Here is a 22,270-nt window from a genome sequence, read left to right on the forward strand (position 1 = left end):
ACCCAGCTTCAACCATTATCAAGATTTTGTCACACTGTTTCATCTACTCCCCTCCTTTTTTTGCTAAAGTATTTTAAAACAAATTTCAAACATCATGTCATTTTACCCCTACATACTTCAGCATGCAGCTCTAAAACACATGATCATTTTCTTACATAATATGCCATTATCACATCTAACAAAATTAACACAAATTTCTGGGTATTATCTAACACCCAGTTCATATGCAAAATACTCCAGTTGATTCAAAAGTGTCTTTTTATCAGTTGGTTTGTGTGAAGCAGGATCTAAAAGCCCTGATCTATTTATTATAGCTGGGGCCCCCTTTGGTATTTTAAATGGATCATGCATGTCCCCCTGTCCCCCCAATTAAAGACTGGCAGACATTTCACAGCTACCCAAGTGTGTGTGTGGGTGAAACAGTTGAGGAGCCATCAGTGAACTGGGAGTGGGGAGCAAGGTTGAGGGATTTGGCAGAGGATTCATCAAGGGCAGGGCCCTGGGCTAGGAAGCCTGGGGGAGACAGGTTCCCTCACCCCAGCGGGGTTCAGTGTCAAAGAGCTGCACAGAAGCCCCCAATGGGGTTTGATCCTCCAACATTTCCTGGGAGCCCCCTAAATGTGCAAGGACATGTGGCCCCCAGAAAGTGGGCAAAATCGGGGTCTTCTCTATTCAACCTGTGCCTCCCTTGGGTCACATTAGCCAGGGCAGATCAGCATCATCTCAGGGCTAGATGGATGTGTCAGGATCAGGACACAGTTTACAGGGCGCAGTGCAAAATGACAATGTGAGATCCCTTTTTCAAGAATTATTAAGAATTTCAAAATGGCGACAGCAGAGCATTCAACCCAGCGTGGGGCCCATCTAAACACTGGGCCCTGTGTGACTGCACAGGTGACCTGCCCATGAAGGTGGCCCTGGTCAGATTCTTGCTCTTCTAGGGTTCGGATGGATACTATAACAGAATACAGGCCAGTAAGCCCAGGGCTCCCCTTCCTGCTCAGAGGACTCTTTCCATTGTACAGGCAGAAGCATTCAGGCCCAGAAAGAAAAGGGGCCAAGTTTATGCAGCAAAATGAAGGCTGCTGGTGTGAGAGGGGAAAACGGGCTCCCTGCCTTGCTGCTGACATGGATGAGCGTGTGGATGCCTCGGCAGGGAAGGCCCCCTTTCCCAGGTCAGGAGATGAACGTGTTGGTGAAATTTTGCGTAGAAGTCATCTGGAGTGCTGGGTTCCACTCAGGACCCAGTCTTTCAAGGGGTCAGTGAGAAACTGGCAGTATACAGAGAAGGGAGAAGAGGCCCAACAGGACTGGACTCTACACTCTGAGCTGACATAACTGGGGCTGCTCAGATTGGAAGAGAGGAGCTGGAGTGAGGCTTCAAGATCTGAGTTTGGAGAGGGGGACAGGGCAGACCTGGGACCTGAGAGAGAAAGCTACAGGCACAGACGTAGATTTCAACCCGTTCATAATAAAGTGCTCTCTAAAGGGCCATCCATCATGAAATGGGCTGTCATGAAATAGAGGGTGAGCTCACCATCACAGGAGGTATGCAAGTGACTGCTGGAGGTCCCTGGTTAGGGATGCTGCAAAAAACATGCCTATCCTGGGGGGTGGGGGGCAGTTGGTGCCCTCTAATTCCAAAAATATGCTAAATCAGACCTAGATGGATGGCTTAAAGGTCGGAATAGGTGTAAGAATTCGTTCGTTCCTGTGTGCATTCATTTGACAAATACGCGTTATCACTCCTCCTTTGTGCTGTGTCAGGTACTGGGTGAGGCCTTGCCCTTGGGGAGCTTACAGGCTGGTGTGGGGGAGAAGCAGGTTTGAATCAAATAATCACAAATAAAGGTAAAATTACATCTTGGTGAAGGCCAGGAATCAGGAGATTTGACCCAAAGGGAGGAGACACAGGAGTCTTGCCAAAGGAAGTGACGCATGAGTCAAGGCCCCTGGGAGCGGGGAAGGACATTGTGGGCAAAGGGCCAGTGTGAACAGAGGTGTTGAGGCCCAAGGGGACACGTGGTCCCCTAGAACTGAAAGACGAGTTGGAGCTCAGTGATGGGGGCAGGAGACCAGTCTGGTGGGGCGGGGAGTAAGGCCCTGTGGGCCAGGTCTGATGAGGAGTGTGGGAAGTTATCAAGGGTTTTCAGTGGGGGGGGGGGGGGGGGGCTAGGAAGACGGCTGTGGCTAGTGTGTAGAAATGAGCCAGAGGAGAGGCGGGGAGCCCGAGAGCAGCAAGGAAGCTGGGCAGGGGTCCAGGAGTGATGAAGACAGACGGGACTTGGGTGGTGGCTGAGAGATGGGGGACTTTCCAGGCAAAGCATATTTCTCTGATCAGGGAGAGAGCAGCACCAGGGAGCCCTCAGACTTAGGGGAGCCATCCCAGCTGCTCTGTGGGCCCCTCAGTGCTGTTCTCTCCCAGGGTGGAGTCTGGAGACATGCCTCCCACTCCACAGACACATCCTGGGGTGGGCCTCTATCTGCCCCCTTAGGCCTGCTCTTTCCTGAGCCCTAGGTATTGGGAAGGGTGGGGCAAACTGGCCCCATTTGCTGGATGAGGAAAGGAAGCACAGAGAGGTCCAGGTGTCTGGCCAAGGTCACACAGGCACAGGGCTGGGCACAGAAGCTGGGTCTCCTGACTCCACTGGTCCTTTTCACTGCCCAGCCAGAGTGGCAGAGGGGTCCTCAGCCCAACCCTGCGATCCTCCAGACATCACCCCTGGCCTCCCTAGGGTAGGAGAGCAGGGGCATCGTAGCTGTCATAGCATCCTGACCTTGGAAGACCCTTAGGGAGCCAGCCCACTCATTTTACAGATAGGGCAACTGAGGCCCAGAAGTCTAAAGAAAGAAAGGATTTTGGCCAACTTCCACAGCAGGTCAGTGCTGTACAGGAAATAGACCCAGGTCTTCTGACTCCCAGCTCAGTGCCCTTTCACTGCCTCTCTCTGAGATTGCAGGGTTTGGCCCTTCACCTGGTGCTGGAGTAATAACAACAATAGCACTACTATTTACTGAGCATTTACTAAGTGCCAGGCATCATGCCAAGTCATTTGCATGAATTGTTTCAGTTCATCCTCAGTGAGGCATTTTGCAGATGAAGCAGCTGGAGCTCAGAGAAGTGAAGTCACCTGTCTGAGGCCACACAGCAAGGCAGTGGCCTATCTGGAAGTTTTCCTTTCCTCTCCATCTGAGCCAGCCTGGGAGGATAGTGAGCCTGTGTGTGCCTCTCCCCCCACCCTGGGGTTTTGCTTAAGCAAATACCTGGTTCCTCTTCCTCCTCTGGCTTCTTCATGCAAAAGAGCCTAGCTCTCCCCTCACCCGCACCCCTAGGTGGACCCCCAGTCAGAGACCTGAGCCAGCCCTGATGTGACACTCCCAGCTTCCCCCTCCCAAGGACACTGTAACCTTGTTTAAAAGTCCTAGCGTGGGTGTCTGAAATCATAGGTCCTGCCCCACCTTGGCCTCTGACACGCCATGTGACCTTGAGCCTTTGCCTCCCTGGGCCTCAGTGTCCCCGCGTGCCCACTGGGGACTGGTTGCCTCAGACAGTGGTGCGGCATGGAGCTGTAACCTTGTGTGTGGAGAAGCCTCCGACCACCAAGTTGCAGCCTCTTCCTCTGACAGCCCCTTATCTCTGGGAGCGGCTGTTTATTGGACCCCTCCTTCCCTCTGGCTCCCCTGGTGGCCCCTCTTCCCTCTGGAAGTCCTCCCTCTGGGCTGCTCTCACACACCCAACCAGGGCCTCCTGGGGTGGGGCACAGAGAAAAGGCCTCATAAAGATCTTGGTGATAACTTGGTTTTTAAATCGGGTTTATGGTCCTGGAAGAGAAAAAGTTCTGGGCTCAGCTTTCTGTTGGAAGTCGTTTGCTTAACAGAAGCTGGTGGGTACCAGGGCCAGCACCCAAGGGCTGTGACTGGGGGCCAGTCCTCACTCTGTGACCTTGGGCAAGGGACTCTCCCTCTCTGAGCTGTTCCCGAGGTGGAAGCAGCATGGTAATTCCTGCCCTGCCCACCTCCAGGGGCCAGATGTGAGGCTCACAGGTGGGTGCTGGGGTTCCTGTGAGGTATTTTTGCTTTCCAGACCCCTCTCCCTTGCCAGCGCCTTTCCTCTGCTGCTCCTGTGCCCTCCAGAGGCTGGGGCCGCCACCTGCTGGCACTGCAGGGTACTACTGGAAGAGATATGGCTGCCTGGTCTCAATCATGACCCCAGATGTGCTGAGTCCCACCCTCCTCCAGTGGGGAAATAGAGGCGTAGGGGAGGGAGGCAGTCCCCCAGTACACAGCCATCTAGGGAGCAGAGGGGACACTAGACTCAGAGGCCCAGGGGCCGAATGTCCTCATCTGAAGGAGCTCTGTGTCTGACCCATTGTTCAGAGGAGTCACAGGGAAGGAAGAGAAGGTCACACTGTGAGTCAGTGGTCAAGCACAGACTGGGGCCCAGAATTCCCCGCTCCCTGTCGGATGCGTTCTGCAGCCTCTCGGATGGATGGGGGGTGTGGAGGGCAGTCGGCCATGGTCTACTACAACAGCCTCCATATTCGCCCCCTGCCTCTCCTCATGCCCCCATTAGCCATCCTCCACAGTGCCCCACAGTGATCTGATCTCATCAGTCTCCTGCTTAAAATCCTTCAGTGCCCCCGCCCCCCTGACCCTCAGGATAAAAGCCAGAGTCCTCTCAGGCCCACAAGGCCCTGATGCCTGGCCCCTGACTACCTCTCCAGCGTATATCCGACCATGTCCTCTCTCTGCGCCTCAACCATTCTTTTCTTTCTCTTCAAACACACCAAGCTTTTGCACATGCTGTTCCCTCTGCCTAGAACACTGTCCCCGCCCCTGCATTGAGTGTGGCCTCTTAACCTCAGGTCTCAGCTGAAATATTTCTTCCCCAGAGAAGCCTTAATCTACCTAAACAAGAATCCTACCTACATAGCCCATTATTCTCTCTCTTTCATCACAATTTTATATTATTAATTTGTGGTTTCCTTGGTGTTTGCTTGTGAGCTGTATGAGGCCAGGGCACATAGTAGGTGCTTAGTTAACTTCTGTGTGGTGGCTACATGGTGGGAGGAGCAGGACAGCCTGGGAGTCAAAGTTAAAGGCCCCTTTCCAGACCTACTGTGTGCCCTCAAGCAGGTTCTGGCCTTCTCTGGGACCCACTGTGTCCAGTGAGGAGAAGATACGTGGCCTCTGGGGGCCCTGCTGTTCTGATGACCCTTGAGCCATCTGTGTGTACCAGAAGGACACACCCTTGTTCCCTGGGGCACTGAGACTGAGGCCAGCTGGAGGCTGGGGAGGGGCTGAGGCGCGCAGGGTCTTGAAGCCCTTATCTCCTGCGACCTTGTCAGGCCTTGGTGGCCTCAGTCTGGCCCAGTAAAAGCAGTCCTGCAATCTAGAGTGAGAATGTGGCCCGAAGCCCCCACTGGTCCCTCTGCCCAACCAGACAGCCACCATGCTGAGTGTCCAGGAGGGGAAGGGGCAGTTCCCACTACAGGCCCCTTCTGGCTCCCCAGCTGCAGGCACAAGGTCCTACCTGCTCAGGGTGCGCAGAGTGGAAGGACACTGAGCTGGGGGTCAGGAGTCCTGCATTCCAGGCCCTTTCTCTCTCTGCTAACCTCTGACAGGTCTTCTCTGCTCTCTGGGCCTCAGTTTCTGTGCCTGTACAATGGACTCACTCCTAGGACTCATCTGGCCCTGACATCCAAGATGACTGTGCTGATGCCTGGGACGTGTGTGTTGCTTCGTCGCCCCAGGCCGGGGCGGGGGGAGACGAGGCAGCGCTGGGAGCGTGGGAGAGCCAGATGTGGTGGCCGCTGGCCCTGCCTGAATGAGTGCTGAGCCAGCCTACTGGGAATTCTCCTACTCAGGCGCCCTTTCCGGACCCCCTCCCCCGCCCCACTGAGAGCTGTGGCTTCCGGCTCAGCTAGGCTCTGATGAGCTGAGCGTGGGTGGGGGTCTGTGGAGCGGGGCAGTTCAGCCTGGTTCCCTCCTTCAGGGAAGAACACGGGCCTAAGAGTCTGGACAAAGCCTCCGTTCCAGTCCTGGTCTTACATGTCACAAAGCCTGGTACAGTCACTTTCCATCACAGGGCCTCAGTCATCTCAGCTGTAAAATGAGCTGTCGGAGGATCTTCCCTCCAGTCCTGATGGTGGACTTCTGTGACAGCAGCGCCCGGTGACACCTAAGAATCAGTCACCTTTCTTGGAGCTGTCTCGCTCTGCTCTAGTCCTTGTACAAAACACCTCCTGTGCATCACTTATTTGGGCCTCTCCAAACAACTCTGTGAAGGAGGCGGCTGTATCCCCATTTTACAGCTGAAAACACCGAGGCTCTTTGAGCTCGGATAATGTAATCTGTCCAGGGTCACACAGCTGGGAAGTGGCAGAGCTGGGTTGGAAGTGCTGACATCAAAGCTCAGACTCTTAATCCTTGAGCAGGCCACCATGCAGTGGGGAGGGGAAGTGCTGAACCCCACGGCCCAGAGCTGCTCTCTCCCTCTGCACCCCACCCCACTCTACCTCAGGCAGGACTCCCCATGCTCCACGCTCTGCCTGCCCAATCTCAGCCTAGCCTCCCCCAAGACAGGTGTGTCCGAGGCTGGCCTGGGCTCCCAGCATCTGGCCAGGTGGGAGACTGCTCACGGCTCATCCTGTCCACAGTGGGGCTGGGGGCCATGCTGACCATGCCAGCCTGACGGGGCTGCACTGTCCACATGCACTGCCCACTGCCCACCCCTTCAGAGTGCACAGGGGAAACTGAGGTCCAGAGAAGGGAGAGCTCAGCCCAGGGGCACACAGTGATGGGTTGCAGCTGGTATGAGGGAAAATCACTATTTCAATAATAACACTTCCAGACACTGTACTAAGCCCTTTAAGTGCATTACAAATCACGACAGTCTTTCGAGTCATTCCTCAAATTATCTCCATTTTCCAGAAGAGGAAACTGAGGCTCAGGAGTTCAAGTGACTTGCCCAAGATCATGCAGCTTGAAACTGCAGAAGCTAGGATTTGAACCCAGCTCTGTCTCTGGCTCTGGAACCTGCCCTGTCAATTGTGACCCTTCCGCCTCAACTGTCCAGCCCTCGGGGAGTGCCCTGTGGTGTCTCACGTGGCTCTGTGTCCCCCAACCCCATCTCAGCTGAGAAGAGCCTTAACAGCCCTGCTGCCTGCCAAGGGTTAATGGTGGTAGGGGCTAAGTGATTCCAGATGGGCCAGCCGGACGGCTGGGCTGGCCGGAAACTGGCGGCCGCCGGCTTCCCGGGGGAGCCACCGGCAGCCGCCCCCTCCCCTCTGTGCTGCATCTCTGGCCCCCAGCTGTCCCCTTGCCCTGGGGCCCACCAGCCTCCTCTCCCTAGCCAGAGTCCAACTCTAAGGAACTTGTAGACAGAGCATCCCGAGCGCCTTCCAGCTCAGTGAGTCCACCCCTGTTATGTACAGATGGGGAAACTGAGGCTCAGAGAGGACAAGATACCTATCCAAGGCCAACCAACAAGTCCACAGCTGGGGTTCCTGACTCCCGGCCTAGCTTTCTGGGGGCTGGGGGTTGAGATGCCGCCTTGCTTCCCCTGAGTTGTCCTGGTCCCTGCAGTTGGGCCAAGGCTTTGGAGGTAAACGGCCGAGGCAAATGCTAGAAGGGGAGTTGTACAGACTGATGGAGTCTCTGGGCACAAGAAATCCCTGTGCAGGCCTGACCCTGTGGTCTCTGGAGTCCCCCTGTATTGCCCTCTGACCCAGCTGCCACCAAGCTGGGCCAGGCCCCCTCTCTTGGGAGGCTCTCACGGCCCCCACCCCATGGCCTGGAGCCAGTCTGAGAACCCTTCTCCCTCTGTGTGGCCCAGGCCAGATGCTCTGCTGGGCAGTCCCCACTGGGACAAGACCAAGAAATGACCACCAGATAGGTTCCTGTGGGTGGCATGAAATCCCAGCTCAAGCAAAGCCCCCGCCCCATGAACAGGAGCCCAGGGTGAGGCCTGGGAGAAGGGATAGACAGAGGTGCAGAGGGCAGGACAGAAGAAGCCCTGGACAGAGTCACGCTCTACCTGTGTGACCCGGGACACCTTTCTCCCCCTCTCTGGGACTCAATTTCCCCATGTGTGCAGTAGCGGGGGCAGGAGGTGACTGCCTAAGCCCTTTTAGTCAACTTCCTAAGCCCTTTTAAAATGATGGCCTTCGCATCTAAGGGCCAGGAGTTTGTGACTAGAGACTGCTTCTGATCTGAGGAAACGAGGGTAGAAGAAGCCAGGTCATGAGAGGCCTCGCCGGGGTCCTGGAAGAGCCTTGCAGCCCCTAGTGGGGAGGAGGCCCGGAGGCTGGAAGTGGAACATAACAGGTACTCGAAAATATCTGTTGAGTGACTGAATGAGAAACGGGGACAGGGATAACCTAGGTAGAAGGTAGGACAGGAGTGCCAGTCTACACTTGCAGTGTGGGTCATCCATTGGGGTCAGGTCCCCGTGTCTGTTCCATCATGTAACTCGTGGGACCTGATTCTGCTCGAGTTCTGCCATTGCTGTGCGAGCTCATTTCACTCTGCTGGGCTTCACATTCCTCATCAATATATAAATGGGGAAGTAACCACAGCCCTACTCCAGGGCTTTGAGATGACAGAAAGGAATATGTCTGGAATCTGAAGTGTGCTGGGTGACCTTGCGCAAGTCTCTTTCCCTCTCTGCACCAAGTCACCCCTTGGCCTTGGTTTCTTCTTCCGAGAAGTGACCGATCATCTTGGAAGGTCTTTCCGTCTCTTCCAAGTCACCTCTTCTCAGGTGCCCTTTCTGATTCCCTCCAGCCTCAGTTAGGTGCCCCTCCAGATGTGCTCTGAGCCCCCCTGCCCTCCTTTGGGGTACCCACCTGTCCATTGTCCATCTCTTTCACTAGCCTGGGCACCCCTGAGGTCAGGGACTGTGTCTTACTTACTACTGTGTCCCCATCACTCAGCGCAGTGTCTGGCACATCGTAGGCGCTCCACGTGCTTGTTCAATGAATGAGTGTTGACTGAATCAGCCGTATAGCTTATCAGAGCTCCCTTTGTAGATGGGGGAACTGAGGCACACAGAAAGGACTCGCCCCCAGGTGCCATGGCAAGGGGAGGCTGCCACCCGAGACAGGCATCAGGCGAGTGGGGCCGGGCCACTCTTTAATAAAAGTGACTCAGCGGCTGGCGTGGGCCGCGGAATTTCTAAACATCCCCTCACATCCTGAAGGAGCAGCGATGGGAGGGAGCAAGCAGAGGGAAAAGAGGAAGAAAAACAAGAAACTTGGGGAAAAGAAAGAGGGGGGAAAAACTGAAATTGAAAACAGACGCACGCGTCCAACCTCCCCGCCCCACCGCCCCCCTTCTCCCAGCTGAGCCAATCAGAGGCCATCCTTCAGCCTTTCCCCCAAGGTGGGGGGGCAGGGAAGCCCACAGTGGTGTGAGCTCCTGGGGCTGCCAGCGGCCGCAGTCCCTGCCCGCCCCGTCTGGGACCCAGGATTGCTCTGTGAGCAACTTGGAGCCAGGGAGGAGGAGGAGGAGGACCAGGAGAGGGCCAGGCCCCTCTGACCAGCGCCCGGCAGCAGCCTTCGCCCTGCGACACAGACAGCCAGACCCAGGGCGGCCCCTCCTGGCAGCCCTGCTCCTCCCGAAGGATGCTTTGGGAGTGAGGCCACTCCTTACCCCTGTAGCCCCCCACTCCCTCCATTTTCCTGAGGCTCCGGGAGCCTGCAGCGGCCCTCCCTGCCCTCCTACCCAGCTGCAGCCCCCTTTCGGGTCCAGCAAAGTCTTTCTGATAAAGGGAGAGGGCCGTGAGGAGGACTTCCTGGAGGGGGTGACAGCCCAGAGCCCAGGACAGTGCCCATACCAGAAGGCATCAGCAGCAAGGTAAGTGCTGGGAGAGTGGGGAACCCCAACCCCTTGTCCTGTCCCCTGGCCCCAGCCTGCGCCTTCTTGAATAGGTCAAAAAATGGAAAATATTTTTAACAAAACCAGATGGGAGGAGGCCGGGAGGCTGCGGGCGACATCAGGGCTAGAGGAGCCAGTTCTTTCCTCTCTCTTGCTCAGGCTGCTTCTGGGGTGGGTGGCCCCAGCCTCCTCAACCTTGCTGCCCCCTGCCCTCAGCAAACAAACCCCAGAGGTTTCCGGGTGTCGACTGGGGGCCTCCAAAGCACAGCACTGCCTGCGGGAGGTGGGGAGAGCTGGGAGGGGTACGAGAAGGGAATTGGGAGATGGCAAGCAGCGTACACAGAACGGGGACCTACCAAGGGGCAGGACCTCAGAGGCACAGCCCCTGTCCATGGGCCCAAGCCTTGTCCCTAAGAATCTGTCTGGCTCCGGGCCAGTCGGCCGCCAGGCAACCTCTGGGGATTTAAAAGATTTGCAAATTTTCCAGATTCCTAAGATGTCCTTCAAACCCCCAGCGGCTGGGAAAGTGTGAAGGAGAGGGGGCCCTGGTGGTGGCAGGCCCATCCTAGCAGTTATGGTCATGCAGCCGGGGCTGGGGGTCTGGGGCCCGGCCATCAATCTGATGGCCCCTCTGTGGAGCAGCGGGGTAGGCTGCTGGCCCTTTCCTCTGGTCCCAGGCAGTGCTCAGGCCCCCTCTCTCTCTCCCTCCTTCCAGACACTGCCCCTTCTCCATCCTAAAACACGAATCTGATCACGATTCCTTCCGTGATTCTCCCTTGTAGAAAGCCCAAAGCCCTAACAGCGGCTGCCACTGATTGAGACTCGCTGCCTGCCAGGGCTGCGCGGAGTGCTTTGTAAGCATGATCTCATGTAATGCTGGCCAGCAACTCCAGGGGCAGAGACTGATTTTACACACAAGGAAACTGAAGCTCACAGCGGCCACAAAACTGTAGCTAGTAAGTGGCAGAGCTCGGGGAGATAGTAAGCTCCGTGCCCCATCACTCCAAACTTGGGCCCTGTGTTCCTGCCAGTCAGATCCCAGGATTCCCAGACGGAATTTGCAAGATCCTGCCTGTGGGCCTGCCCTTCCTCATCACTTCCACTTTTTCTTCAAGGACCCTCCCTCCTCCACCTCCTCCAGGCAGCTTCTCAGATGCTTCCAGTCTTCCAAGTGCTTGCTGTGCCCTTCGCACTGGAGCCTTGTTGCCTGGCCCTCTCTTCCTGTTTGTGTTCTGTTTTGCACATCGGAGATCATTCAGGACCCAGGCTTCCCCACCTGTGTTCTGTCCCCAGTGTCCCTGGCAGGCAGTGGGGCTGAGAAAATGTGCTGTTGAAAGGGAGGAGGGACTCACTGAAGACCTCCTCTTCCCAGATGAGACCAGAACCCAGGCCCCCTGTCTTCCCTCAGGTGCCCTTCCAGAACATCATGCAGCTCCTCCAGACTGCATTTTTCTCTGTCAGACAAGGAGGGGTGTCCCTGCCTGCCTCTGTGATTCCAAAGTGCACAGAGGCCTCTGCGAGCTCTTCTAAAGCCACAAGCAGGAGGGCCCTGAGTCCACAGCACTCGGGGACATGAGGACCATGCTGGTCACCGTCGTTGAGTGCTTACCCCATGCCAGGCTCAGGCCCTGTAATCCCCACAGCAGGTCTTTGGAATGGGTATTACTACCCCTGTTTGGCAGACAAGGAACCCGGGGCTCAGAGAGGCTAAGAGAATTTCCTAGGGTCACACAGTTAGTAGAGTTGGTGTTTAGGCCACGATCTGCCTGAATCCAAACACTTAACTGTCTCGCTACCCAGGGAGCTCCTGGTGAGAGGGGAGAGAGTCTCCATCCTCCCATGGAGCCTGCTCCTGGCTCCAGCACCTTCCATGGCGGAAAGTTCAGCTCCAGGCCTGACCTGCTCCCAGGTCTACCTGGGCCCTGGTTTGGTCCTGAGTGGGGAAGGAGACCATCTGGTCAGCACCCTCCCTTCAGCAGTGATCAGGCAGCGCTCCCTCCTCTGTGGGAAGAAGAGCTGCGACTTGTAATTGCCCACAGATGTGGGGCAGCGGAAAGCACCGTGGATTCAGAGTCAGGAGACCCGGCGCTCGCCCTGGCTCAGCTCAAATCCATGTGTGGCCAACCTCAGGCCCCCGTGTCCTCTTTTTGGGCTGCGTCTACATCTGGAAGGCAGTGGGCACCATGGGTAAACAACACCAGGTTTGGGCATGGGATGACCATGGATTTACCCCATTTGGCTTCTGGCTGACTGTGTGACTCTGGAGTTCAGTCCCCTCCTCTGTGAGCAGCAGGGCGGTATGTAGGCTCCAGGAGGTAACAGTATAGGTAAGGTACACAGTTCCTGCGCTTCACTGGGCTGGACCTAATGCCATTGGCTACGAGAGGGCTGCTGCTCTCCCCGCCTCCTGCACAGGACGACTTGGCTGTGAAATTAGTCTGCAACCCGCACAGGGCTATCCCCATGGAAGGGACCTGGACAGCATGGGTATTCTGAAGGCCCACTTCCGTCCTCCAGGCACAGTCCGGCTCGGAGACCAGCTGCCTTCTGGGCAGAAGGAGGGGTCTCTGGGCATTTTGCTCAGGACAGACTGCTGAGTGTGGTGGAGAGGGAGGAAGGAATGAGAGGGTCCCCGGACATCCCTGAAATGCACTCCCCTGCCAGCCTATTTCTTGCACGTGGTTCAGAACCCTCCAAGCAGTGGACTCTTGGAATGGGGGGAGATTTTCCTCCACTGTCTTCCACAGTCCACCTTGGGGGCCTCCCCAGGGTCAGAGCTTATAGCGCCTCAGCTGGGAAGCTGTGTGTGCAGGATGGTATAACAGGGACCCAGCCTTTCTGAGCACTTTTCTGTGCTTTACATCCATTACTGCAAAGTTCATGCTGTATTCCTCAGCACTTAGAACAGGGCTGGCGTCAGTAAGTGCTTAATAAATATTTGCCAAACTAATTTAATCATCGCAGCAACCTTGAGGAGTAGACATAAACTCTCTCCATTTTAGAGATGAGGGAATGCCCAGAGAGGTAAAGTCAGATGCCCAAAGTCCCACAGCTAGGAGCTGGGATTTGCACTCGGGTGTCTGACTCCAGAGCCCTGGATGAGGCCCAGGCCACCCCTGGGGATCCAGCATAATCGCTGAGAATGCACCTCAGCTGTGGAGGCCCCTCAGAGTTCCAGAGGTGGTCATCAGACCCTGGGACCCATCCTGTGTGACTGTGGGTGAGTCAGTCCCTCTCTGGGCCTGTTTTCCCATCAGTAAAACCAGCAGGTCGAATGAGATGATCTCGAACTTCTTCCAGCGCTGAAACAATTCCAGGATTCCAAGCCACGCCAGCCCAGATTGGCAGCTGCACAAGCCCTGTCGTGTACTCAGGGATCATGCATATTTAACTTCACAATGAAAGGATTTTTTCTTGTCCTTTTTTTACGCGCTACAGAAAGTGGTCAGGATCGATGACCACTAACCGAAAACCGTAACCTGCAATAACCAGGAGGAACATTCTGACAATTAGAGCAGCCCATTAATGTACTCGGTTCCTCCAGGAGTTCCAAGGGCGTGTGCCTGCAGAGCCCACGCACCCATTATCCTGGGAAACAGAGGAAAGAGGGTCGAGTGATGTCCCTGTTGGGGGATGTGTGTGTGGATGCTATGACCCTTTAGGTTCCTTCCAATGCTGATTTTTCAAACCTTGTCTGCTCTGATGTCAAGAGGAAGAAAGGCTTTGGCCCAATGGTAGATGGACAAATGATGGGGTCCTGAGCCAAGGGAATGGATGCAGAGACCCACCTCTGGAGGGAGGGGGTGTGGAATTTACACACTTATTGCTTCCAGTGTAGAAGCCCACCTTAAGACCCTCCCAAAACTTCAGCCCCAGAGCCCTCAGGCAAAAGGCCTTCCTGAATCCCAGGCCCTGGCCCTAGGACCCCCCTTTCCCAGATGCTTTCTGGGGCACCCCACCCCTAGCCTGGAGCAGGAGGTTGCAGATCAAAGTGTATTGCTTATCTGCATTAATATGCTCTCTTCTCCCGCTTCAGATCAGGGCTATTTGATGTCTTGGTGCCCGAAACCTTTCATCTGCCAGAGCTACCAGCTTCTCGGCCCTGTGATGGAAAGGGTTGTCCCTTGGGAGGTGGGGGCAGCAGGGCTAAGGGGCAGACAGTTCCTGAAGGTCAGAGATGAAAGGACTTTTGGGGTCACCTGGTTCAACTTCCTTATTGTATGGGTGGGAAACTGAGGTCCAGAGAAGGGGAGGGATGTACCTCGGGTCGCACAGACCATCAGCAATAGCACTGAGCCCGGGTACTGGCCTCAGGCCTGGGCTTTCCTCTGTGCCAGCCCATGTGCCATGTCTTCCCCATCCACCTGTCGTCCAGGCTCAGCCTCCAGCTCTCCCTGGGGTGAGGCTGCAGGGCAGAGCTGGGCTGAAGAGGAGCGACGCCATCCTGACGAGGGGTGGGAACTCCCCCGGGCATTTTCTGGACCGTGGAGCCTTTGCTCACATCACTTCTCCATTTTGGCCATAATTTCCTTTTATGTAGAGTGGACTGGGGAGGCCAAGGGGCAGCCCAGTGATCCCAGAGATTCCATCCAGCTCTGTCCTTAGCCCCTGGGAGCCCCCGCCAGGCTTCTTGTGGCTGTTTCACATCCTTGTTGTTGACCTGATTACCCTCCTTCCTGGGAAGTGGAACCATAAGGGCTCTGACCCCACCAGCTTGTCCACTCCTGAGGCTGAGGCTAAGTGGGCATGGGGGGATTTCAGAGTAGCCCCCAAGGGCTGGGGCTCAGCTTTATAAACCTGTCACGGAAGCCCTGACCCCTCCCAGCCCAGGGCACTGAGCTTGAAGGGAAAGGCTCATGTTTGACCCAGCAGACTGTGGACGACTCCCGTCTTACCTGCATCTGCATCCTTATCAGCTCCTGAGCTGGGCCTGTATGCTGGATGGCCAGTGAAATAGTGATAAATAAATGCACAGAGACATGGATAAACAGATTGGTGGATGGATGGACGATGGCCTCCCCTTTAGTCCACGGAGCAGGGATGACTTCATGAGCATTCACAGAGGCCTCCATGCTTAGAAGGGCCCCCTGCTTGAAATTCTTAATAATTTTTTTAACAAGAGGCCCCCCATTTTCATTTTGCACTCAGCCCCCAAAATGATATAGCTGGTCCTGGCAGGGAGTTTAGGCAGAGTTTGAGATGGCTTCATCCCCGAAACTGGCCTCACTGCCTCCATTCTAATCCACGCCCTCCCACAAAATACCAGCCTGCTCTTGTCACTCTCGTTTGTGGAGCAACCCCCATGATGCTTGGAGTTGCACCATTATCACTGCCCAGCCAGCAGCTAGCCCCCACCCTCACTGTCAGTGCCCTGAAAAGCTGGCTTCCTGGTGCCTCCAGGACAAAGCCCAAATCCTTACCTAGCTCCCCAAACCTTTCCCAAAGTGACCTCTGCCCTGCTTCCCTGCCAAAAAGAGCCCCAATTTCTACCTAACAGTTCTCTCCCTGCCGTTTCCCCAGATGCCTTGAGACTCCCACTTTCTAATGCTCCTACGGAGCCCCTATGGAATACCCTTCCCTGGATCATCCGCCAAAGGACCCGACTCAACCCTGGGGGCCCAACTCAAGGCCACCCCCTCCCCGCTGGTGTCATCACATAATCATAATAGTTACCACTTACTGAGCACCTACTGTGTGTCAGGTGCTTTTCGTCATCATCTCTAACCCTCACGGCAATGGAAAAGGAGGTCTCTTCTGTCACTTTCCAGGAAATTGGGACTCAGGGAAGTTAAACTCAGAGATGTCACACAGTTATGACGCTGTAGAACTGGCACTTGGACCTGGATTAAGTGGCCTCAAGCTGGGACTGCTGCACCTCACTTGCTGGGCTCCCGTGTGCTTTCGGTGCCGCTGGTGGCATCAGGCTCAGCCCTCTGGCATCAGGGTCCCATATGTCTGTTTCACCCCCTCAGCAGCCCATCCCATCACCTCCCTGGAGGGAAAGAGTCCCCATCGCCTGCCCATCCCAGTTCCCCAGGCTAGTGAATCCTGAGTTATTAGGGGACAGCTGAGCCCCAGGCCTGAAGACCAGAGGAGCTGACCTTACACGGACATTTGATCTCTTATGCTGCGTAAGCATCTATTGAGCATCTACTGTAAGCCTAACCCCATGTTAGGAACTTGGAGGCATCCCCAAAATTTCTTAGGTAGGTTTCTTCATTTGTGGGGAATCAAATTAAGGGACTAAGACAAAGGTATAGGAAAGAACTGGTTGGCAGACAGTGGACTGGGAGTCGTTACATGTGGGTTCTGGTCCTGCATTGGCCTCTAAATTCCTCAAGACACCAAGACAGGACCCCCACTCCACCTCAGCTGAGCCTGCTGGCAACACCAATAACAGCAGCAGCCACCCTTCCTAAGGAGTCCTGGAGAGGGCTTTCCCCCGCCTCACTTACCACAAGCATGCCTTTGCTGACCAGCCCAGCCTCGCCGGTCTCGCCGTGCACTCAGGGCCGCATGAATGAGTGAGTGAGTGACTCTCTGTGAGTGAATGAAGAAGAACGAGGCTACTGACCCAGCAGAGGGCTGTGTGCCAGGCCCTGCTCTACACATTTTACTTGCATTACCTCATTCGATGGCCTCGACAACTCAACAAAGCCCCGACTTACAGATGGGAAAACCGAGGCACAGAGAAGCTGAGTGACCGTCAATGGGAGAATCGGGGTGAATGACTGAAGAAGGGTGAGAGCATAGACGTGGGGAAAGCCAGAGGGAGATGGAACGTGGAAGTTTCCTCCCCTCGGGCTCTGTGGCCCAGGAGGGCTCTGAGGGGAATCTCAATGCTCCACCATTGGCACCAGTTAATGGCAGGTTTCCTCGTTAGCTAGCTCCCCTGCCTGATGTGCAGGCTCTGGGCTGGTGGGGGAAGGCCGCGTGCTGGTGGATCAGTGTGAACAGCCTGAGGCCCGCCTGTCCCCTGCCCACTTGGCTCTGAGAACCCATTCTATGTGCAGCCCCCACGCCAGCCGGTGGCTGATCCTGGGCTGGCAGCAGCCCGGGGAACAGAAGGTTTGCTTGTCTGCGCCTGCCGCGCCCCCCTCCCCAGCCTCAGCCTGGGACCCCTCTCAGGGGCTCCTCTGGCTGCCAGGGCCTGGCGCTCTCCGTTGCCATGGCACCGACCGGAGATGAGGCTCTGGGGCGTTGAGGGGTGCGGGGAGGGCAGCTGAGGGATGGTGGAGGCCTGGAACTCTGCAGCTGCAGAGGCCCAGGCCCTCTGTGAACAGTGGAAGGGGGTGCTGGGGCCGCAGCAGGGGTAGGCCTGGACCCCAAGCACAGCAGGCCTGTGGCAGAGCTGGCCACGCACCTAGCCTGACTGCTTGGGTGCTGCACCTCAGCAGCCCTTGGGACAGGCCTCAAGGCAGGCCAGAGCCCCTGCTTGGGCACTGTCCCTGCCAGACCCAGGCTGTCCTCGGCAAGGACTCCTCTTCTCACCGTATGTGCTGACCCTCAGGGTCTGCAGTGAAGTTGCAGAAATGTTCTGAGCGTTATCCCTAGATTGACTTTCAAATTACTGACTGAGCCGGGGCAGGCCCCTTGCACACTCTGCACCTCCGCAAGGGGAGGGACGGGACTCTGACCTCTTAGGATCCTTCCATCCCTGAGGGCCTGGATTCTGTGTGGACCCCACTAGGGTGAACCCATGTGGGAATGTTTCTCTGTGGACAGACCTGTTTCTGGGCAGGAGATGGCAGTCTAGCATGGTGGTTAAGAATACAGGTTTAAAGTCAGATGGGCCTGAGTTGGCATCCCAGGTCCATTGCTTATTGGCTGTGTGACCTTGGGCAAGTTACCAAACCTCTCTGAGACTCAGTTTCCTCCTCGTGAAATGGGAATAATGATTGTACCCCCCTTACAGGATTGTTGTGAAGTTAAACCAAAATCCCCAGGTCACCTCATTTAGCAGAGGAGCTGGCTCCAAATGACTGGGGGCTTTTTGTTTGTTTTCAGATTGAGGGACAACAGAACAATGAATGGGAAGAAAGATGTCCTGGGTTGGGGTGGGGCAGGTGGATAGAAGCAAGACCAATGGGTAGAGGATACAATGAGACAGATTGTGCTCAATGTAATAAAATTTTTTGAACAGCCTGACCTCTGAGGATCCTGAACTGTCCAAGAATGGAATGGGCTGCAGGTGAGGGGAGATCTCTATCACAGGAGGTATGTAACTGTAGGCTGGACAACCCCATTGTTTGCAGAGAGGGTGGGGGAGACGTGAATAGGCACTACATAACAGCCCTCACAGCCCTCAGATTGTAGGGCTCCATGCAAGACGGTGTGGCTGTCTTCCCCGCTGGTCCTGCCAGCTTCAGGTTCGCCCAGCTGAAAGGAGAACATGACTGGAAGGAGGGTCAGGAAACAGAGGGTCAAAGAACAAGGCTGGTGACTCGTGTAGGGAGCTCAGACTACGTGCCGGGCAATGCTGGTCATCTTTGCCTCCTGCCTTAGAGAGGCCATCACGTGGGCACTGAGCCTTGTGCTCTGGGGTCAGTCTGCCCAGGATTGAGCACTGGCACCACCACTGGCAAGCTCTGTGACATTGGGCAAATGATTTAACCTCTCTGTGCCTCGCTTTCCCCATCTGTAAAATGGGGAAGCAACACTGTCATCATGGATTGTTCTGACATCATTCACATAAAGGGCTTAGCCCAGGCGTTGGGCGATATGAACTGAATCAGAGGTAGCTATTATTATTCTTGTTGTTATTCTTAAGGCCTTTTAAGTCCTTGTTCCTTTTTGAAGTGGCTGTCGGGAACCCAGATGGGATCCAAAGGACTCTGGTCCAGGGATCCACTGGGCCTGGGCAGAGCCAGGTCATATAGCCCTGCGGGTGGCCATGAGGATGAGCGAGGAGGCCAGCGAGGCACCGGAGGAGGCAGGAAGTGTTTGCGCGGGAGGGAGGCAGGCGCACAGGAGCATGCAGTGGGCCTCCCTCCCTCACTGACCTCCTTCTCAGGCCGGTTCCCAGCCTATGTGGGGACCCGAGCCCCCTCCCCTGGGCCCCAGCGGCCGTGAGGCACACACTGAGCGCTTTCCCACGAACTGTTCCAAGTAGCTGGGTCTGCACGCTCCCCTGCCCCCAAGAACACACACTCTGGCGGGTGAGGGGGTGTGTGGCAGGAGGGGGCTCGAGCTGGGGGAATCAGTCCGTTCTTTATCAGCCTGGCTCTGATCCAGACAGATGTTTCGTTTTATTTTGAACTTCCAGAAAATAGGTCATTTCTTTCCATTGTGTCCCTGTGGAGGCCTCCTGGGGAGAGGAGCACAGAGTGAATGACGAGTGTGGGGCCTCACATGGTCCCTGGGGAGCTGGGAGGGCAGCACCCTCCCTCCCTCAGTCATGATGAGCTGTCAGCAGGGCCAGGCGTGAAGGTTCTTAAAGGCTGGGCTAAGAAGCCAGCCTTGGGCGGTGGGGAGCCACGGAGGTGCCAGGGAAGGACCTGGTCAGATAGGTATTTAGAAAGGTTCCTCTGGTTGGTTTTGTGAGAACAGGTGGAAGGGGACAGACTGCAGGTGAGGGGATGGTAGGGGGGTGCAGTGGGACAGCAGAGGTGACCAAGCTTGTGCTGGAGGGGGCAGGGGCAGGGGCAGGTGAATCAAAATGATGGTCTTTGGAACCACCCACTTGGACTTCCAGACCAGCTAGAGCCTATGTCATGCCCCAACTTAGCCGATTTCTGCTGCTTTGTTTGGGGGACCTAGTAGGCACCTGGAAAACATGAAGGTCCCCTGGGTCTAGAAGGGCCCGGGTGATCAAGCCGCATCACTGTGTGATTTGAGCCAGGTTGCCTGCCCTCTCTGGCCTCGATGTGATCCTGAGGCTTGTGGGAGATTCATTATGTAGGGGTGGAGTGCTGAGCCTTCACCAACAAGAGAAGTGGGGCATAGGATTGAGGGGGGAAAGTGGGAGCCCCACAGCCTCAGCCCCTTCCCAAGTTTCTACCCCTGCCCCCACCTGTAACTGTCTCCCCACCCAATGGACCCTGCTGTCCCTCCTGGCTGCCAGGACGTGGTTCCTCCACCCATGCTGCAAGATTGCACCTACATCTCAGCCTACTTGGGGTAAGGCCACATGGGCCACCCTCGGCCAGGTCCAGCCTGTGCCGCCATCACTCTCATATTCTCCCAGCTGCCGGCGGGAGGACTCAGTCCGTAGTCCCAGATGCCACTTGCCGCCACACACTCCAGGCCTGGAGCTGGCTGCCTTCTCTGAGCTGAGTCATGACATCCCAGCTAGGGCCCCTCCTCAGCACCCCACCCCCACCCCCGCGTTCCAACTCAGCACAGCTGCCTTCTAGGGCAGGGTCCTGGGAGCCACAACATGTCAGCCCTGCCCACCCTGTGTACAGATGGGGAAACTGAGGCTCAGAGAGGGGCAGGACCATACATGTAGGTGACAGAGCTGGGGCTAGAACCCATGTCCCCTTACTCTCAGCCAGGCATCTGCCCCTGAAGTTTGTCCCAGGGGCTGTGAAGTGCCCCTGGTGTGGAGAGAGGACTAGGCTGCCAGTCAGGAGACTGGAGTCTGTGTCCCACGTCTGCCAGCAACTTAGCAAGTCACCTCCTCTGAGTCTCAGTCTCCCATCCCTGCCTGGCCAGGACAGTGCAGGAAAATGACTTGGATATAAAGGTCTATGTATGGCAGGGCAGGGGGGTGTCCTGTGGGGACGGAGAGGGCAGCAGCTGTAGTCTGAACCCTGGGGCTTTGAGCCACTAGCCTCACATTTGGGCTGGAGGCAAGGGCTGCCCCATCAGGTGAGCTTCAGTGCCCCATTGGCCACCTGAGCCCCACTTGCCCAGGTCAAAACACTGGAACCTGCCCTGCCCTTCTCTAAGCCTCAGTTTCCCCACCTGCACAATGGGGCACACGAAGGGGTTGAATCAGATGGACGATCCCTGGGGGCCGTGGAGCTTGGACATTCCAAGACTCTAACCCCGCGACCCCAAGGCCAGGCCTCCTCCTCCCTCTGGCATCTTGTTTATGCAGAGCATCCTTGGCCCGAGACTGCCTGCCTGGAGCACCCCCTCCTCCCCGCAGCAAGGCTTCCTCCCATCCCCGTCTCGCTGCTATTTCTGCCCAACCTGTTCCCCGCCCCTAGAATGAGTGTCCCTCTGTCCACTCAGGTGCCCACAGCCCCTCCACATCCAAAACTAGCTCAGTGGCAGCTCTCAATCCTGCTCTCCCGCCTCATTCTCATCTCAGAGAACGGCGTCGTGCCCCTGGCACACACACACTCCCGCCCCCCCCAGATTCCGAGCCGGAAATAGGGGTGGGGGCTCATTTATGATACCTCTCTCTCCAGTCCCGCAACATCTAATCACCAAGTCCTGTCGATTGTCAGCTAGATAAATCTCAGTCCCATCTGTTTCTATCAGTCCCCACTGCCCTCTCCCCAGCCCACACCCAGCAAGCAGAGAAGTGGCAGCCCAGGGTGGCCTAGAGCTCTCGCCTCAGATTAATCTCTGCTCTGCCTTCCTAGGCAAGTTCCTTAAGCACTCTCTGCCTCAGTTTCCCCATCTAAAACGAGAATGATCCTTGTATCTACCTTCAAGAGTTGGCTGAGGAGCAAGTGAGTGGATACACGTCAGGTGCTCAGAACCGCACCTGGGGCAGTAAATGTACAAGCACGGTAGCATTGTGAATTATCTGTGCACGCACGTGAGTGAATGTGTGTTCAGGTCATGTGGGGTCCATGTGCACAGGCTCTGTGCGTGTTGTATGTGCACAGCTTTGCTTGTGCTGGCTACACATGTGATTTGCGGCACATGTGTGCACCTCACATGGGCACATGGGAGAGCATGCAGGCAGCAGTCTGTGCTGTGGGCATGTGTGCCAGGCACAGTGGGCGCTGCGTGCATGTGTGTTTGTGTGGGTGTGCACATGCTGAGTGCCTGCGTGAGGGAAGGCTGTGCACACGCATGGCCCCGTTGCACACGGATGTTTCAGAGCAGTGTGTGAGCGAGCGCGTAGGCAGGAGTCTGTGCTGTGTGCGCACGTGCTCACCGTGTGCAGGCCTCCCCCACTGGCAGCGGGCCCCCCTCCCTGGCCTGCCTGTGTCGTGGGAGCCTCAGGACCCCGAGGGAGGGAAGCTGCTGCTGGCGGATGTGGCCAAGATGAACTGGATTTATTTAGATTAAGGCGGTGGGAAAGGAGTGGAGACTTGTATGTGCTGGAAGGAGGGAAGGCTGGGGCTCTGAGAATGACTCCCCAACATACTTGCTCCTCTGGGCTTGAGGTCCTCACTCTGCTCCCCCAAGAGAGTCCCTCTGATTCATTGTGAGGACCTGGGCAATTAGTCCATCTTTGGACCTCTGTCCCCCCAACCTGGCCAAA

General features: G+C 56.2%; 1 protein-coding gene across 2 annotated transcripts in view; it reads left to right on the forward strand.

Annotated features, from left to right (window-relative positions):
• Nucleotides 1-9,445: 9,445 nt before the first annotated feature.
• The window catches only part of PDGFRB (platelet derived growth factor receptor beta), a 37,946-nt gene continuing 25,121 nt past the window's right edge, over nt 9,446-22,270 (forward strand). Inside the window, exons 1-2 of one of the 2 annotated variants that reach the window (XM_087429573.1) lie at nt 9,446-9,858; nt 18,023-18,096. In XM_087429573.1, the coding sequence (XP_087285699.1) occupies nt 18,055-18,096 (42 nt within the window). In that variant the 5' untranslated portion in view covers nt 9,446-9,858; nt 18,023-18,054. The remainder of the gene's footprint in view (nt 9,859-18,022; nt 18,097-22,270) is intronic. The other variant, XM_014786179.2, reaches the window with a different exon arrangement.

The sequence above is a fragment of the Ceratotherium simum genome, chromosome 4 (assembly GCF_057802395.1).
Source record: "Ceratotherium simum simum isolate JZ-2026a chromosome 4, ASM5780239v1, whole genome shotgun sequence".
Lineage (NCBI taxonomy): Eukaryota > Metazoa > Chordata > Mammalia > Perissodactyla > Rhinocerotidae > Ceratotherium > Ceratotherium simum.